Here is a 19,536-nt window from a genome sequence, read left to right as displayed (position 1 = left end):
GTCTCAACATACAATATTACAAGTTTATGATGCTCACTTCCTTAAAAACTTAAAAAAATTGAGACGTGAGTGTTTTGGTTTACACTGTTAATGTTGTACTCAGGGACTACATGGACTATCTAGTTTGGTGGCACGTGGTGGAAGAATATACAGTAATGCGACATGAGTGAGAGAGTTGGCATCTCCCAGTATGCTTACCGACACCATTTTTGGCTTAGTTGTGTTTTTATGTTCTAGATTATGATTTTACAAGTGTATTAGGTAAGTGACTTAGGCTAGGGTATATTTCAGCTTACACCAAAATTCAGGTTACGTCACTGTATTGGGAAGGGAACCGTGTTGTAACCCTTGGACCCCTCTATATTACTTCATGTAACAAGGTAACAAGAAGCCCTAAGACCTGGCAGTTACTTAGAAGGATAGTATTTTAATGATGTCAGGATTCAAAATTAGCATCTCTTGGTTTTCTTCTCCAGAGTCCAAGTTCGCTGTAGTAGCTTCAAGCATATGTTCTCAGACTACCACATCCAGAGGTCAGGATGAATGAGGTTTGGTTGCATGTCTCCTTTTAAAAGCAGGGCAGAGTTTCCCAGGGTCCTTCTGGTGCCTGTTGGTTTGTGTTGGGTCCCTGTCTGGCAAGAAGATGGAATAACCATGGTTGGTGGGACTGGTCTGTAGTCACTGTGTGATTGGGAGAAGTCCATAGGGCACAGAGGCACTTAGTTAGCATCTGAACAAGTTGGAGTTTTTATTTTCAGAGAAGTGAGGAAATGGCTGTTAGGGCTGCCACAGCTCCTGATTCTTCAAGCCTCATCTCCCATTACTTCTACATACAATACATTCCTTTCACTCCAGGCTATACACTCTTCCAAGTGTCTTGTTTACATCTATAACTTAGCCCAGACTGGGCTCAATAAATGTTTGTTGACTGAATGAATGAATTAATGGACACAGTTACTTTATTCTTTTCCATGGTAGCCTATTCCAGTGGTTTTCAACTGCCAGTCTGTGGGAAATTCCTGCCGGTCGGCAAAAGAGTTAACCACCCTGATGTTGTATGAAGATAATAGACCCCCTCCACCCTGGCCGGTTGGCTCAGTGGTGGAGCGTCGGCCTGGCGTGCAGGAGTCCCGGGTTCGATTCCCAGCCAGGGCACACAGAAGCACTCATCTGCTTCTCCACCCCTCCCCCTCTCCTTCCTCTCTGTTCCTCTCTGTCTCTCTCTTCCCCTCCCGCAGCCAAGGCTCCATTGGAGCAAAGATGGCCCAGGCGCTGGGGATGGCTCCTTGGCCTCTGCCCCAGGCGCTAGAGTGGCTCTGTTCGCGGCAGAGCGACGCCCCGGAGGAGCAGAGCATCGCCCCCTGGTGGGCGTGCCGGGTGGATCCCAGTCGGGCGCATGCGGGAGTCTGACTGTCTCTCCCCGTTTCCAGCTTCAGAAAAGAAGCGTGATATTGAAGAATCCAATTCTGGAAGTGAGCAAAAGTTAAGTGTAAATAAAATAGGATTTGAAGGCTGACGGGCAGAATTTAATTTATAGCATTTTCCATCCCTTAACACTGAACAATATGATTTGGATTAGAAATTCATTCATGGAAACTTCAAATGATTTTGGTTTAACATTAACAGGAGAAGAAGAACTGGCAGCTATATCCACTGATTGTGGATTGATGACTAAACATAAGGAATTAATTGTCTCTTGAAGCCTTTTGGATTTCTATAAAAGACGAATATGTGGCAATATCTAAAAAACTTTGAACATTTTACTACAATTTTCAACATCCTACTTATGTGAATTAGAATTTTCTACCCTCGACACAAGAGTAAAAAGAGAGGAATTCTTCAATGTATTGACCAGGAAATGAGAGTTTGCCTTTCAAATATATGCCCAAACATTGAAGAAATTGCTAGGACACATCAGGCTCATGTTTCTCATAAATACAAGAAAAAACTTAACACATTTGTGCCGGGACCTGTCGAATTTACTAAATCTTATTTAGAATGTATCTATATATATAAAAAGATAACTTTTTTGTGGTTGTTTTATTTTTTAACTCCTCTTTTTTATGAATTCTAAAAAGCATAACAAAAAATGTAACATAAAAATGTTTTTTAGGCCCTGGCCGGTTGGCTCAGTGGTAGAACGTCGGCCTGGCGTGCAGAAGTCCAGGGTTCGATTCCCGGCCAGGGCACACAGGAAAAGCGCCCATCTGCTTCTCTACCCCTCCCCCTCTCCTTCCTATCTGTCTCTCCCCCTCCCGCGGAGGCTCCATTAGAGCAAGGATGGCCCGGGCACTGGGGATGGCTCCTTGACCTCTGCCCCAGGTGCTGGAGTGGCTCTGGTCGCACAGAGCGACGCCCCGGAGGGGCAGAGCATCGCCCCCTGGTGGGCATGCCGGGTGGATCCCGGTCGGGCGCATGCGGGAGTCTGTCTGACTGTCTCTCCCCATTTCCAGCTTCAGAAAAATACAAAAAAAAAATTTTTTTTGATGTCAGAATAAATTTAATTTTGTCGTATTTATTTTAATTACCATAAAAGCATGCTTGGACTTTATATATATTTTTTTAATATTTGACTTAATTATTATAACATATTTCTCAGAAATTTGTATATAGTGCTCCTACAATTATTTGTAGGATTTTAAATGCACCCCGACTTCAAAAAGTTTGAGAACCACTGCCCTAGAGAATAAATCTGCATATACAGAAGGTAGAGGAGGATTAGTTGCTTGGTTGTGCAAATTGAGGAAGACTGGGTGAGCCTTACTGCCCTTTTTATGGACTTCACACAAGTCAGCCTGTTCATAGCCCAGAGCTTTGGTCTTACCATCCAGAGGTCTCCAGGTTCCAGCTGTTGCTCAGTGAGTTATCCCCTCAGCTTTCTGCTTTTCAAACTTTTGTTGCCATCTTCCTCTTGCAGTTTCCTTTTGAGTCCTCTTTCTTCTTGGGATCTTTCCTGTCATTTTAGTGGATTTCCATGAAGGAACATAGGGATAGGTAAATGCCCATGGTTAACCAGAGGCCCATTTTCCTTTTTCTTGTAGGTTCTTGGTATAGATCTTGTCCGGGCTATTACTCTGATTATTATTTGTTTCAATTAGATGAGTGAGTTCTTCCTAGACCAGTTATTTGTAGTTGAGTATTGGGGAGGGGCCAGGGCAATGTTATCTCCTCTGAGCTTATTCAGCCTTTGCTTTCCCCAGGCAATGAGATTGGCTGCTAGATGGCCCCTTCTGACATCTGCTTCTTTAAAGAGAGTGCTTATGAGTATTTCTTTCTCCCTCTTTCCCCATACCTCTCTGTTACCAGTCCAGACTTGGGTAATTATTCCTCTTTCTTTCTTTTTCTTTCTCTTTTCTTTTCTTTCTTTCTTTAGAGAGGAAAGGAGAGAGCAGACTCAGGTAATTCAGGTAATTCTGCACATCAGCCTTCATACTGTTTTCGTGGTGTAAACAAATGTTTCTTGCCCCTCAGGGCTATTCCATCAGCTGTGCAGAACAGCTCTTCAGCTGTTTCTTCTGGTTTCTTCCTCCTTCACATTCGATCTTCCTTGTCTTGGCAGCACTTTCTCTTTCCATGGATTCAGAGTTATGGACGATTCTTAGTATCCTCAGAGGTGGACCTTGAGTTTTCTTTCAGTAGTTTCTCAGTGATTTCTGAAAAGCAGGCATAGTGTTTTTATTCTGCTGTTTTAACTGTACTCATTAAATTCTTATTGGTATACATATTTATTAGTTTCTGCCTTAAAAAATGGACTTTTCCTACTATTACCCTCCAGTTGAAAGGCTTTTTGTTTACTCAGTACACCTGAAATTATGACTACATGGTACCACAGCCTTTTACTTGCTTAAGTTTTGCTTTATGTTCTTCTAGGGAAGATCCTCCAACATGTTCTCAGCCAGACAGTGATGGTGAGGCAGAAGAAATACAGGTTGGTCCAAAACAAAATACTCTGTTCTGTAGACTGTTCTATTTCCAATGATCTCTGAGATGGTTTTGACATTTAGATCTTAGCATGTGTTTATTAAAGTGAGAAATTACATGAAAATCTCACTTTGACATATACTTTATTTACATATACTTTTTGTTCAGGAAAAGATGTCACCTGTTTATGTACAATTTTTACCTAGAGCACTGCTTTTTGGAAGCCCAGAACACTATCTACATTTAATGGGTTTTTTTCCCGTCCTCTTCTTGCAGTGGTCGGATGATGAGAACACAGCTACGCTTACGGTAAGAGCAGAGCACCAGCATGGGGACAGCCTCATGCAGTCACACAGTTGCCTTGGGGTTTCATGACTCTCAATTCTAATTTACTCATCATTTTCAATAGCAGTTTCTTTGATGGCTATTTTGTATTATTTTGAAAAATAACTTTAGTTATTGTTTATAGGCAAACATGGCCTGCCCTTTTCCCTCCTTTGATTACAAAGGAACTATTTTAAGTTCATAATTGATGCTTTGACTTGTTTCTCTTAAGCTCTAAAAGAAGGAATCCGGCCTAAATATATGGAATCTAAAAGTGTGCAGCACAATGCAACACCACCCACACTCTGCATCATGTTCTGCCCCCCCACCCAAGCAAAATCTCTTTCTCCTCCCCTTTCCCCCATCTTTGCCCCTTCCCCCTACCGCCACCCCCCTTTTCCCTCTGAGTGTTACTACTCTATTGTCTGTATCTATGTGTTTTGTATATATGGTTTTTGGCTAATCCCTTCACCTCCCTTGGTCCAGACCCCTTCTCCCCCTTCCCTCTGACAGCTGTCCATCTGTTTGTTCCTTGTGACCCTGCCTCTGTTTCTGTTTTTTCCTCAGTTGATTGGTTTCACTAGATTCCACATGTATGCCCTGGCCAGATAGCTCATTTGGTTAGAGCATCATCCCAAAGTACAGAGGTTGCTGATTTGGTCCCAGGTCAGGGCACATACAGGAGCAGAGCTATGTTCCTGTCTCTCTCTCCCTCTCTCCCTTCCTCTAGTTCTAAAATCAGTACAATAAACATTAAAAAAAAAAAAGAGATTCTACATGTAAGTGAGATCATATGGTTTGTCTTTCTCTGCCTGGCTTATTTCACTTAGCATAATACTCTCTAGGTCTGTCTATGCTATCACAAAAGGTAAGATTTCCTCCTTTTTTTTTTTTTTTTTTACTATACTATGCATAGTATTTTACTGTGTATATGTACCACGGCTTTTTTATTCACTCATCCACTGATGGACATTTGGGCTGTTTCCAGATCTTGGTGGTAGCTATTGTAAATAACATTGCAATGACCATAGGGGTGCATATCATCTTTTGAATTAGTCGTTTGGGATTCTTAGGATATATTCCCAGAAGTGGGAAAACTAAATCAAAAGGCAGTTCCATTTTTAATTTTTTCAGGAAAAGTCATACTGTTTTCCACAGTGGCTGCACCGGTCTGCATTCCCACCAGCAGTGCAGGAGGGTTCCTTTTTCTCTACACCGTTTGTCAGCACTTATTGTGTGTTGATTTGTTAATGAGCAACATTCTGACAGGTGTGAAGTGGTGTATCATTCTGACAGGTGTGAAGTGGTGTATCATTGTGGTTTTAATTTGCATTTCTCTGATGATCGTGACATTGAGCATTTTTTTCATGTGCCTATTGGCCATCTGTATGTCCTCTTTGGAGAAGTGTCATTCAGGTCCTTTGCCCATTTTTTAATTGGATTGTTTTTCTTGGTGTTGAGTTTTAGAAGTTCTTTATAAATTTTGGTTATTAATCCCTTATCAGATGTATCAGCAAATATGTTCACCCATATAGTGGGTTGTCTTTTTATTTTGTTGATGGTTTCTTTTGCTGTGGAAAAACTTTTGAGTTTGATGTAGTCCCATTTGTTTATTTTTTGTTTGTTTCATTTGCCCAGAGATATATTGGCAAATATATAGCTGTGAGAGCTGTCTGAGATTTTACAGCCTATGTATTCCTCTAGGTCTAGTTTCATTTTTTGCATGTACCTGTCTAATTTTCCCAGCACCATTTCTTTTTTTTTTTTTTTTTTTTTTTTGTATTTTTCTGAAGTTGGAAATGGGGAGGCAGTCAGACAGACTCCCGCATGCACCCGACCGGGATCCACCCGTCATGCCTACCAGGGGGCGATGCTCCGCCCACCTGGGGCGTTGCTCTGTTGCAACCAGAGCCATTCTAGCTCCTGAGGCAGAGGCCACAGAGCAATCCTCAGCGACCGGGCAAACTTTGCTCCAATGGAGCCTTGGCTGCAGGAGGGGAAGAGAGAGACAGAGAGGAAGGAGAGGGGGAGGGGTAGAGAAGCAGATGGGTGCTTCTCCTGTGTGCCCTGGCCGGGACTTGAACCCGGGACTCCTGCACGCCAGGTCGATGCTCTACCACTGAGCCAACCGGCCGGGGCCTCCCAGCACCATTTCTTAAAGAGATTGTCTTTACTCCATAGTATTCTCTCGCCTCCTTTGCCAAATATGAATTGACCATAGAGGTGTGGGTTTATTTCTGGGTTCTCTGTTCTGTTCCATTGATCTATATGTCTGTTCTTATGCCAGTACCAGGCTGTTTTGATTACAATGGCCTTATAGCAGGGGTCTCAAACTCGCGGCCCGCCCACCAGTTTTATGCTGCCCACAGACTAATCAAACTTCGTGGATTAGTCTGCGGGCCAGTCTGTGGCCGCACAAAATTGGTGGGCGGGCCGCGAGTTTGAGACCCCTGCCTTATAGTATAGCTTGATATCAGGAAATGTGATACATCCCACTTTGTTCTTCATTCTCAAGATTGTTAAGGCTATCCTGGTACTTTTTTGGTTCCATATAAATTTTTGGAATATTTGTTCAAGATCTGTGAAGTATGCCATTGTTATTTTAAAGGGAATTGCATTGAATCTATAGATTGCTTTGGGTAGTATGGATGTTTTAATGATGTTAATTCTTCCTATCCCTGAACATGGTATATACTTCCACTTGTTTGTGTCTTCCCTAATTTCTTTTTTCAATGTCTTATAATTTTCTGAGTACAAGTGTTTTACTTCTTTGGTTAAATTTATTCCAAGGTACTTTATTTTTTTGTTGTAATAGTGAATGGGATTCTTTCCTTAATTTCTCTGACAGTTCATTATTGATGTATAAAAAGTGCCACTGATTTCTGAATATTAATTTTGTATCCTGCTGCTTTTCCAGATTTATTTATTAGGACTAGTAGTTTTTTGATGGAGACTTCAGGGTTTTCTATGTACAGTATCATGTTGTCAGCAAATAAGGATGGTTTTACTTCTTTTCTAATTTGGATACTTTTATTTCTTCTTATCATCTGATTGGCTAGGACTTCCAGTACTATGTTGAATAAGAGTGGTGAAAGTGGACACCTTTGTGTTGCTCGTGATCTTAAGGAAATTGCTGGCCCTGCACTGTAGATGTCTTGGGTTTGATCTCTGGTCAGGGCACACATGGGAAGCAACCATCTGCTTCTCTTCCCTTCCCTCTCCCCCTTCTTTCTCTCTTCTACTCTCACAGCCAGTGGCTCAATTGGTTCGAGTGTCGGCCCTGGGCACTGAAGATAGCTTGTTTGGCCCTAGCGTCAGCCTTGGGCACTGAGGATAGCTTAGTTGATTCAACCATCAACTAGATAGGGGTTGTCAGGTGGATCCCAGTCAGGGCGCATGTGGGAGTCTGTCTCTCTATCTCCCCTTCTCTCACTTAAAAAAATAAAAATAAAATGGGGGGTTGCTTTTAGTTTTTGCCCATTGAGTATGATGTTGGCTGTCGATTTGTTATATATGGTCTTTATTATGTTGAGATATATTCCTTATTTTTCCACTTTGCTGAGAGTTTTGATCATAAATGGGTGCTGGATTTTATTAAATGCCTTTTCTGCATTTGTTGATATGATCATGTGACTTTTATCCTTTATTTTGTTTATGTGATTAATCCTGTTTGTTGATTTGTGAATATTGTACCAGTATTTCATCCCTGGAATAAATCCCACTTGATCTAGGTGTATGATTTTTTTAATGTATTGCTGGATCCTGTTTGCTGATATTTTGTGGAGTATTTTAGCATCTATGTTCATCAGAGATTTGACCTACAGTTTTCTTTCTTTGTAGTGTTTTTTCCTGGTTTTGGAATAAGGATAATGCTTGCCTCATAAGATGAAGTTGGGAGTCTTTCCTTCTGTTGAATTTTTTGGAATAACTTGAGAAGTATAGGTATTCTTTTTTGAATGTTTGATAAAATTTGCCTGTGAAGCTATCTGGTCCAGGACTTTTGTTTGTTGGAAGTTTTATTGATAATTATTTCAGTTTCATTTGTTGTAATTGGTCTGTTCAGGTTTTCTGGTTCTTCCCGATTCAGTTTTGGAAGATTGTATGTTTCTAGGAATTGATCCATTTTGCCCTGGTTGTCCAATATATTGCCATAAAGATCTTTATTGTATTTTCTCAGAATCCTTTGTATTTCTGTGATGTCAGTTGTTACTTCTCTTTCATTTCTAATTTTACTTATTTGGGTCTTCTCTTTTTTTTCTTGATGAGCCTGGTTAAAGGTTTATCAGCCTTGTTTATCCCTTATAAGAACCAGCTCTTGGTTTCATTGACCTAGAGAATTTTTTAGAAATTTGTTATTTATTTCTGTTCTAATCTTTGTTATTTCCTTCCTTATACTTTCTCCATGCTTTGTTTGTTGTTCTTTTTCTAGCTCTTTAACGTTCAGGGTGAGATTGTTTGAGAATTTTCTTTCTTCTCGATGTAAGCTTATAATGCTGTGAACTTCCCTCTCAGGACTACTTTTGCTGTGTTCTGTAGATTTTGAATTGTTGTATGTCCATTTGTTTCAAGGAAATTATTGATTTCTTCTTTGATCTCATTGTTAACCCATTCATTGTTTTAAAACAGCTATTTAGCCTCCAAGTGTTTGAATGTTTTTCAACTTTTCTATTGTAGTTGATTTCTAGTCACAGAAGAAGCTTGATATGGTTTCAATCTTTTTAAGTTTATTGAGACTTGTTTTGTATCCTAACATGTGGTCTATCCTAGAAAATGTGCCATGGGCACTTGAAAAGAATGTGTATTCTGATGCTTTGGGGTGAAAGGTTCTGAAGATATCAATTAAATACAGCTGATCACTAGATCATTTAAAGCCACTGTTTCTTTGTTGATTTTCTGTCTAGAAGATCTATTGTTGATTTCAGTGGGGTGTTAAAATTTCCCATTATGATTGTGTTGCTGTCATTCTCTCCCTTTATATCAAAATCTGCTTTCTATATTTATATGCTCCTATATTGGGTGCATAAATATTTACAATGGTTATATCCTCCTGATGGATTATTTCTTTATCATTATTTAGTGATCTTCTTTGTCCCTTTGTTTTAAAAGCTATTTTGTCATATATAAGTATGCCTACCCCAGCTTTCTTTTTTTTTTTTTTTTTTTTTTTTTTTTTTGTATTTTTCTGAAGCTGGAAACGGGGAGAGACAGTCAGACAGACTCTCGCACGTGCCCGACTGGGATCCACCCGGCACGCCCACCAGGGGGCGATGCTCTGCCCCTCCGGGGTGTCGCTCTGCCGCGACCAGAGCCACTCCAGCGCCTGGGGCAGAGGCCAAGGAGCCATCCCCAGCACCTGGGCCATCTTTGCTCCAATGGAGCCTTGGCTGCGGGAGGGGAAGAGAGAGACAGAGAGGAAGGGGGGGGGGGTGGAGAAGCAGATGGGCGCTTCTCCAATGTGCCCTGGCCGGGAATCGAACCCGGGTCCCCCTCACGTCAGGCCTACGCTCTACCGCTGGGCCCCAGCTTTCTTTTAATTTCCAGTTGCGTAAAATATTTTTTTCAATTCCTTCACTTTCAGTCCTTGTGTATCTTTTGTTCTGAGTTGAGTCTCTTGTTGACAGCAGATATATGGGTCATTTTATTTTCTTTTGCCTGCGCAAGAGAGACAGACAGGAACAGCAGATAGGAAGGGAGAGAAATGAGAAGCAACAACTCATAGTTGCAGTACCTTAGTTGTTCATTGATTTCTTTCTCATATGTGCCTTGGCCGGGGGCTCCATCTGAGCCAGTGACCCCTTGCTTAAGCCAGAGACCTTGCGCTTCAAGCTGGATGAGCCCTTGCTCAAGCTGGCAACCTTGAGGTTTCGAACCTGGGTCCTCAGCATCCCCGTCTGATGCTCTATCCACTGTGCCACCATCTGATCAGACTGGGTCATGTTTTCTTATCTATTCAGCTAACTATGTCTTTTTTTTTTAATTAATTAATTTATTTTTTACAGGGACAGAGAGAGTCAGAAGGATAGATAGGGACAGACAGACAGGAATGGAGAGAGATGAGAAGCATCAATCATCAGTTTTTCGTTGCGACACCTTAGTTGTTCATTGACTGCTTTCTCATATGTGCCATTTCTGTGGGCCTTCAGCAGACTGAGTAACCCCTTGCTCGAGCCAGTGACCTTGGGTCCATGGCAGTGAGCTTTTTGCTCAAGCCAGATGAGCCTGCACTCAAGCTGGCAACCTTGGGGTCTCGAACCTGGGTTCTCAGCATCGCAGTCCGACACTCTTATCCACTGCACCACCACCTGGTCAGGCTACCTATGTCTTTTGTTTGGAGCATTTAATCCATTTACATTTAAGGTTATTATTGATATGTGCTTATTTATTACCATTTTATTTTTTAAACCTATAGTTCTCTTTTTTGCAATTTCTTTTTTCCTTTCCTCTTCTTATAGCAGGCTCTTTAACATTTCTTGCAATACTGGTTTGGTGGTAATGAACTCCTTCAGCCTTTTTTTTCCCCTGGGAAGCTTTTATTTCTCCTTATATTTTATTTATTTATTTATTTATTTATTTATTTATTTATTTATTTATTTTAGTATATATTTTTCTGCAGTGAGAAGTGAGGAGGAAGAGAGACAGATTTCCGCATGTGCCTGACCGGAATCCACCTGGCAAGCACACTAGGGGGTGATGCTCTGCCCATCAGGGGCGTTGTTCCATTGCAACCAGAGCCATTCTACCACCTGAGGCAGAGGCCATGGAGCCATCCTCAGCACCCAGGCCAACTTTGTTCCCATGGAGCCTTGGCTGTAGGAGGGGAGAGAGAGAGAGAAAGGAGAGGGGGAGGGGTGGAGAAGCAGATGGGCGCTTCTCCTGTGTGCCCTGGCCGGGAATCGAACCTGGCACTTCCACACGCCAGGCTGATGCTCTACCACTGAGCCAACTGGCCGGGGCCCCTGCTTCAATTTTAAATGATAGCCTTAGCTAGGTAGAGTAGTCTTGGTTGTAGGTACAAAAATATTGAATTAAAAGTGGACACCTGGCCAGGTATCTCAGTTAGTTTGATTATCACCCCAGTATGTCAAGTTTGCGTGTATATATATATATTGTATATTTAAAACATATTATGACTTAAAATTGTTTTTAAAAAGAAGTAACCTTTCTGAATGGGTATGGTGCAGGGGTGTGGTGGTAGATAGTTGGAAAATTAGGTAAGCCCAGATCACAGAAAATCCATGGATATGATTAAAGTGTGGATTTTATCCTACACTTAAAATGGAACTTGTAAGACAACTGAGGTGTTATGCAAATTTAAAATAGACTCATTTAGCTATGAGCTTAAAAGATTCCTATTAGTTAAGTCTATTGAAAGATAATTTTCAGCAGAAGGCTGAATCATGACTCCTCTAGATATAAAACTCTTTAACGCACATTGAAAGTTTTAACTCGTGAGCGAGCCAGGCAGTTGTTATAATGGCTCAAAGAGAACCCAAAGAACAGGCACATTTATAGATTAGGACTGATTATTGAAATGAATATGTGAATGAGGAAGAGCTAGTTTTTCCTCCCTGGAGGGTGGGAGGGAAGATAACTGGATTTCTATCAGTCAGGATAGAATTTTCACATCCATAAGAAATATTTTACATTGTTATTACTTACCTATAATTTCCCTGCTAAATAAGCTAGAATACTCAACTAGAATCAGCTGACCCAGAAGGGAGTGCTATATGTCGATAATACAATACATAGTCTCCCACTGAAGCACGTATTTATTTCTACAATGTGTAACTTTTTTTTTTTTTTTATTGAGAGAGATACAGGGAGGGAGAGAGATGAGAAGCATCAATTTATAGTTGTGTCCCTCTAATTGTTCATTGATTGTTTTTCATATGTGCCTTGATTGGGGAACTCAAGCCAAGCCAGCAACCTTGGGCTCAAACCAGAGACCATGGGGTCATGTCAGTAATTCTGTGCTCAAGCTGGTTGAGCCTGTACTCAAAGCCAGCAATCTTGGGGTTTAGAACCTGAGACTCAGCGTCCCTGGTCAGTGCCACGGTGTCACTCCCAGTGAGGCACATTGCATAAACTTTTTATAATTTAAATTGGTATTAGGATTTTTGTGGCAGGATTTCTTAAAGTTGAATAATATGAAAATTTAGGGAATCACATCTTTTACAGTGTAATACATAAATTTAGAGCAATCCTTACATGTGAAATTTTATGGGATTGGAAAATTAATTTATTTTAATCTTTGAAGATTAAATCCCTTCATGTTGTAAGTTTTGTGTAACTCTTGACATTTGTTGAAATGATTGCTAATGCAGATCTAGGATAAGTGTTTTTGTGGCTAGAGCTTTGGGGGAACTCAAATCAGCAACTTCAGGGGATTATGAGGAAATTATTGGCTTAGCATAAATGATCATTTTATTTAATGGGGAAAGGCAAATGGAAAATAAAGGGCTCAAGGCTCTTATTCATTTTGAAAGCCTCTTGCTAGGGTTTAATTTTATGTATCTAAGATGAAAAAGTCAAACAGGAGATATATCTGACTTATTTGACAGTCAGACAGGCAGGCTGTCAAATAAGTAAAAGATGCAGCTGACTAGTCTAGAGGTCGTGTACCTCTGTAGCAAAACAAGTCTGTCTGACTTGCCCATGATCTTCCTGGTCTTTTTCTCACTAGCTTATTGCTTAAAGCTGCTTTCTAGTGAAGGGGATATATTTGTTTTTTTAAACTTATAATTTTTTATCTGTTTCCCAATCTTGTCACAGTTTTCTCTGTTATAATTGGGTTAGATATTGGAGATCAGCATAAGCTAGTGATAGTCAACCTTTTCAATCTCATGATATAATAAACTAATTATTAAAATTCTGTTGCATACCAAAAAAATATATATTTTTTGCCCATCTGACAAAAGAATATAGGTATAATTTTGATTCATTCAAACCAGATGGCTATTGTGTTTACTCTTGTCATTTTTTTCTTGACAGTCTAAGGGAAAAGAGGTCAGTGTCCTTGACTAAATAAGTATTGCATGTTTTAAAAATTCCTATCGCTTCTCGGCCTTTTGGCTAAGATCAAGTGTAAAAATTCTTACAGCACACTGGTTGAAAATCGTTGTACATAGCCATTTGATTTATTTTGCAGTGTGTAGTTTAGCTAATTCTAGACCTTTTTTTTTTTAGATATTTTTAAAAAATTGATTCATTTTTAGAGAGAGAGAAGGGGGGAAGAGCAGGAAGCATCAACTCCCATATGTGCCTTGACCAGGTAAGCCCAGGTTTCGAACCAGTGACATCAGTGTTCCAGGTCAACACTCTATCCACTGCGCCACCAGAGGTCAGGCTAATTCTAGACCTTTTTAAACTTTTTTTTCCCCCCTTGATGGAAGAACTTGTCATTGCTGGACTTTTTCAGGATTTACAGCTGCCCAGTAGAGGGCAGCAAGTATAAAGGGATAATGTGACTTTGTAGTGTGCTGGTAGTTTGTATCTGTCTCTCCTCCAGGCTCCACCTCCCTCTCTTACTCCTCTTCTCTGCACTTGATATTCCTGTGCTCTTCTCATAGTGACACAGGCTGGAGGCAGAGCAGAATAGTGATCGTGTTTAAGTTCCTCACAGCTTGTTTCTATTTACTTGCAGATTGAAGTGACACGTAGAATGTTTTGGTTACTTGCTTATATAAAATATGCATTTTAAAATCAACCAGAAAGGAAAGAACATTTTAACTTTACCAAGATCCTATTTTTGAGTTTTTTTACATTAAAACTTGTCTGGAAATAGTGATGTTTTAATACAGTTTGCCATATAATTTATGTCTCATTTGCCTGAAGCATTTTGGGAATTTTTCCAAGAATCTTTTCCTAAATATGTAAAGGCTCTGGTCATTTAAAAGGCAGGTGTTGTTTCTGAGAGTTGACTATATGTGCAGGTGATACTCTGGCTGTCTTTTTTCACTTAGTAAATAAATATTGGTTTTATGTAGGTGTTAAGAGAACTATTCATTTCCTTCTTTACATCCCCAGATGCTTTGTGACATCTATCTCTTTGACTGAGTATTAATTGTTTTGGAAAGTGACATTTGGACACTCCCCCTTTCTGGTAAATGTTATTTGATCATTGATTTTGTTTAGCTGAGTTCAGAATTCTGATAGTGATTTGTATTCTGGATTATTTTTAACACCCTAAATAGTTTAAGCTTGAAATTTTGATCTTATTTTTTATATTTATTGTGATGATGTTTACTTGCCCAAATAATTTCTTCTTTCTCTTTGTAGGCACCGGAATTTCCTGAGTTCACCACTACAGTCCAGGAAGCTATCAATTCCTTGGGTGGCAGTGTATTTCCTAAGCTTAATTGGAGTGCCCCAAGGGTAGGCTACATCAGTAAATCTCATTGTTTGGATATTCTTTGCTTTGCTATTCATTTCATTTTATGTTCCCTAGAATTATATTCCTAATTTATATTAAAACTTGTCTGGAAATAGTAGTGTGGAATTTATTTTTATTTTCTCTTGTTATTTTATTTTCCTGATTTTGCAGTACAGTTTTCTGGCTCTGTAAAGTACTGTAAATTTTGGCAAAAGACAGTTTCAGCCTCTTGTGATGCTGATCATGCCAGAAATCTGAGGAAATCTATGCTGTGTCCTTTTCAAAGCTTCATCTGTTCAGTTTAACACAGAAATTTTTCTCTACTGAAAAGTAATAAAATTTAAATGTTGTAATAGGGTCTAGAAATAGAGCAGTTTGAGAAATCAACTGATACCTTCTTAAGCTATGTTTTATTATTTTAATGTTGCATCAATAGGTTTTTATAAGTTAATGTCTGTGGAAAAATGCTAATCCAAGAGAAAATGATTTTATGTCAGCAAAGCTCATTGAAGAATCAAAGACTTATTTGCATTTTCAGAAATCATCTTGTTTTAAACTTTTTTTATTCTAAAATGAATGACAAATTGTACTTAAACTAATCTTTACTTATTAAAATTAATTACACAGTACATAGTTTATTTTATTTTATTTTATTTTATTTGTATTTTTCTGAAGCTGGAAACGGGGAGAGACAGTCAGACAGACTCCCGCATGCGCCCGACCGGGATCCACCTGGCACACCCACCAGGGGCAATGCTCTGCCCACCAGGGGGCGATGCTCTGCCCCTCCGGGGCGTCGCTCTGCCGCGACCAGAGCCATTCCAGCGCCTGGGGCAGAGGCCAAGGAGCCATCCCCAGCGCCCGGGCCATCTTTGCTCCAATGGAGCCTTGGCTGCGGGAGGGGAAGAGAGAGACAGAGAGGAAGGGGGGGGGGTGGAGAAGCAAATGGGCGCTTCTCCTATGTGCCCTGGCCGGGAATCGAACCCGGGTCCCCCGCACGCCAGGCTGACGCTCTACCGCTGAGCCAACCAGCCAGGGCCACAGTACATAGTTTAAATTTTCAGAAGCTCTGAATGCTTGCTACAGAGCCAGCAGGTCCTGACACGCTTTACTTCACCATGTCCCACTCCTCTGAGACTTTCAAATATTTTAGTACATTATTTATTTATTTTCCTCAATTCTTTCTTTTTTGATTTTAGGTATTTATTATTGTCTTCCTACTTCAGAACAGAAAGATTAGCTTTTATCTCCTGTCCACTCTACTTTCTATTCTACTATTCTCATTATAGCAATATACCTTTTTTCTTTTAAGAGAGAGGAGGGGTGATAGTGAGGCAAACTGCCATATGTGCCCCAACTGGAATCTACCCCACAACCCTGTCTGGGGCTGATGCTCTGGTATTGAGCTATTTTTAGTGCCTGAGGCTGATGTGCTCCAATGGAGCTATCCAGCACCTGAAACTGTGCTCAAACCAGTTGAACCACTGAACAAGAGGGGGAGAGGGAGAGAAGGGGGAGCAGTAGGGGAGGAGAAGCATATGGTCTTTTCTCCTATGTACCTTGACTGGGAATTGAACCCAAGATGGCCATACACTGGGCCAACCGACACTATCCACTGAGGTATCAGCATTTCTGATACCTTTTCATCCACTTTCATCATCAGTAAGAAAAACCTAGGGGAGTGCTTGAGTCTAAGCTGAAAGGTGATGACTTTCACATCTGTGTTCATAACTGAGTATCAGCAGGCAATGGTGATGCTATTCATTGTTTAGAAGGGTAATTGACATTTGATAGTATAGTTAAAATTCTTACCTGACTCATTTCTTTAAGCCCTTGAAGAAATAAGCATTATTGATTTGGTATATAGGCTCAAGCTTTGTTCATAGCAACTAACTTGGAATATATACTAAGTAACGTGTTTTATTATCTAGGATGCATACTGGATAGCAATGAATAGTTCTCTGAAATGTAAAACCCTCAGCGACATCTTTCTGCTGTTTAAGAGTTCTGATTTCATCACTCGTGACTTCACTCAGCCGTAAGTATCTCTTATTCTCCCATGTCAGTAATTTTCGTACTTGTGATAGTTTTTCTACTGACGGAATCCCATTAGTTCTACAACTATTGTAAACTATTTCATATTCTCAAATGACCTATTACAACAAACCTTTCTTTTCCTTTTACAGAAATTGCTATACAATGATTATCCCTAAAAGAGCTCTCTCTATATTTTCCCATTAAATGTTTGATACTTATTATAAAACCAGTATGTAAATGTCTAACTGCTGTGCTTTATACTTGAAACTAATAAAATATCAAATGTCAACTGTAATTGAAAATTTTTTTAAATAAAATATTTAAAAACCAAAAAAGATAAAAAAACTACCTCCAGTATATACATATCATTGAAAGTCAAAATTAGGAACTATAGCTGAACAAAAACTGGAAATGTAAAAGTACCTATGACCTCACCATGGTTGGTTTTATGTACTTGCAGAATTTTATCTATTCATAGTTATACTATAGGTACACCTGCCTGTAACTATATTCTAATTTTTTTAAAAAAACAAAGTCATAGTCCATATTGCTTAGTAGGCTGCTTTTGCACTTACCAGTATATAGCAAACATTTTAGTATGTTATTAAGTACTTAAATGCATCATTAGTTTAAATTACCTTAATAAGTAGTATCCCACTGGATAGCGATACATAATTTGTTTGACCAAGCTTTCGTTCTTATCTACAGTTCTGCAGTGAATATCTAAATCTTTGTCCACTTTTCTAACTTTTCTTTTGGATAGTTTCCAGAACTATAATTTCTTTTTTTTCTTCCTTTGTCAGAAACTCAGTGCTATAGAGCTGAGCTTGCTGTCTTCACTGTAGGCCGACAGCACAACTACACGGTTGAGCTATGGGTGATCTCTTTATGCTTATTTTGTTCAGCCATCAAATAGTAGTTATTCTTCTAGATTTCTTGTCCTACCCCATCTTTAACAAACCAGTTATCTTAACTAACCTAATCTTTAAACTGACCTCTAAAATTAAAATCTAAAAACTAAGCAGGTGAAGATACTGTATTTGCATGCCATTTCTTCCACATCTATCCCTTTTAGTTTGCCCTGCCCATTTATTTATTTTACTTTCAAATGCTTTTTTGAAGAGGAGCCTGACAGGAAAAAACTAATTCACTTCATGGCAGTTGTGCATCAGTTTTTTGCATATGAATTCTGAAGCTTGGGCATATGGTTTTAGAACTATATTCATTGAAGAAAATGAAGTTAAGTAATAATAAATGTTTGTGGTTATATTGGAAGTTTATTATAAAAGGATTTTACCTGTATTGGTATTAGGCGTATGATAGCCCTTGTTTTAGTAATAATATAGTAGCGTTTTTATTCTAGGAGATATCCTCTAATTAGAGGAACTCATGACTATCATTTTATTTTTCATTATAAAGCCTTTTGACATCTAATGCCTTAAGTAAAGAGGCCGTGAACTATATTACATTAAAAATACTCTGTACAACCTGATCAGTGGTGGTACAGTGAATAGAGCGTCGACTCGGGATGCTGAGGTCCCTGGTTCAAAACCCCAAGGTTGTCAGTTTGAGTGTGGACTCATTGGTTTGAGCGTGGGGTCACTGGCTTAAGTACAGGATCGTTGACATGATCCCAAGGTTGCTGGCTTGACCCCAAAGGTCACTGGCTTGAAGCCCAAGGTTGCTGGCTTGATTAAAGTGTCACTGGTTTGGCTTGAGCCTCCAGTCAAGGCACATATGAGAAGCAATCAATGAATAACTAAAGTAAAGCAATTATGAGTTGATGCTTCTCATCTCTATTCTCTTTCTGAAATCAGTAAAAAAAAACTATTAATTCATCAGATATGCATTTTTGTGTAACTTTAATATTAGTTGCAGTGAGAGTATGAGGAAATCTTTTTTCTAAAAATATGTAATTATAAATCACTTTTAATTCTCTGTGGCTGTTGGTTTTCTAAATCATCTTTCTAGTTTAGTGATCTCCCGCCTCCTCTTAGCCCTTTATTCATTCATTCATTTATTTATTTAATTGATTTAAATTTATTGTGTTCACATAGATTCAAGTGTCCCACCGAATACATCCCCTCCACCCCCGTGTACCCTCAACATCACCTTTGCCCCTCTCCTCAACACCCTTTCCCCTTTTCACCAGGATTTGCTTTTCTGCTCTCTATAATGCTGTGTTATGTGTATATAATTTCACCAATCTCTTTCCCTTCTCTGATCCCATCCTCTCATCCCCTTACCCTCCCTCTGCTTTCCCTCTGATCCCTTTGATCCCGCTTCTGCCTCTATTCTGTTCCTCAGTTCACATTGTTTATTGGATTCCTCAAATGAATGAGGACATATGATATTTTTCTTTCTCTGCCTGGCTTATTTCACTAAACATAATAGTTTCCAGGTCCATCCAAGTTGTCACAAAAGGTAAGATTTTCTTCTTTTTCATGGACCCATAGTATTCCATTGTGTATGTACCACTGATTTTTAATCCACTTGTCCACTGACGGACACTTGGGCTATATCCAGATCTTCGCTATTATAAACAATGCTGCCATAAACATGGGAGTGTATTTCTCCTTTTGAATCAGTGATATGGTATGGTGTTCTTAGGATATATTCCTAAAAGTGGGATGGCTGGGTCAAAAGGCAGTTCCATTTTTAATTTTTTGAGGAATCTCCATACTGTTTTTCACAGTGGCTGCACCAGTCTGCATTCCCACCAGCAGTGCAGGAGGGTTCCCTTTTCTCCACATCCTTGTCAGCACTTATTATGTGTTGTTTTGTTAATGAGCACCATTCTAAGTGGTGTGAGGTGATATCTCATTGTGGTTTCAATTTGCATTTCTCTAATGATTAGTGATGTTTAGCATTTTTTCATATGC

At 39.6% G+C, this 19,536-nt stretch overlaps 1 protein-coding gene across 3 annotated transcripts in view; it reads left to right on the top strand.

The window, feature by feature from the left end:
- The window catches only part of CDC123 (cell division cycle 123), a 67,618-nt gene that overhangs the window by 6,822 nt on the left and 41,260 nt on the right, over nucleotides 1-19,536 (top strand). For 2 of the 3 annotated variants that reach the window (XM_066384642.1, XM_066384640.1), the window contains 4 exons: nucleotides 3,871-3,928; nucleotides 4,198-4,230; nucleotides 14,524-14,619; nucleotides 16,549-16,655. In XM_066384642.1, the coding sequence (XP_066240739.1) occupies nucleotides 3,871-3,928; nucleotides 4,198-4,230; nucleotides 14,524-14,619; nucleotides 16,549-16,655 (294 nt within the window). The remainder of the gene's footprint in view (nucleotides 1-3,870; nucleotides 3,929-4,197; nucleotides 4,231-14,523; nucleotides 14,620-16,548; nucleotides 16,656-19,536) is intronic. The other variant, XM_066384641.1, reaches the window with a different exon arrangement.

Source organism: Saccopteryx leptura, chromosome 5 (genome assembly GCF_036850995.1).
Source record: "Saccopteryx leptura isolate mSacLep1 chromosome 5, mSacLep1_pri_phased_curated, whole genome shotgun sequence".
NCBI classification, from domain to species: domain Eukaryota; kingdom Metazoa; phylum Chordata; class Mammalia; order Chiroptera; family Emballonuridae; genus Saccopteryx; species Saccopteryx leptura.
This window is presented reverse-complemented; position numbering and strand designations above follow the sequence as displayed.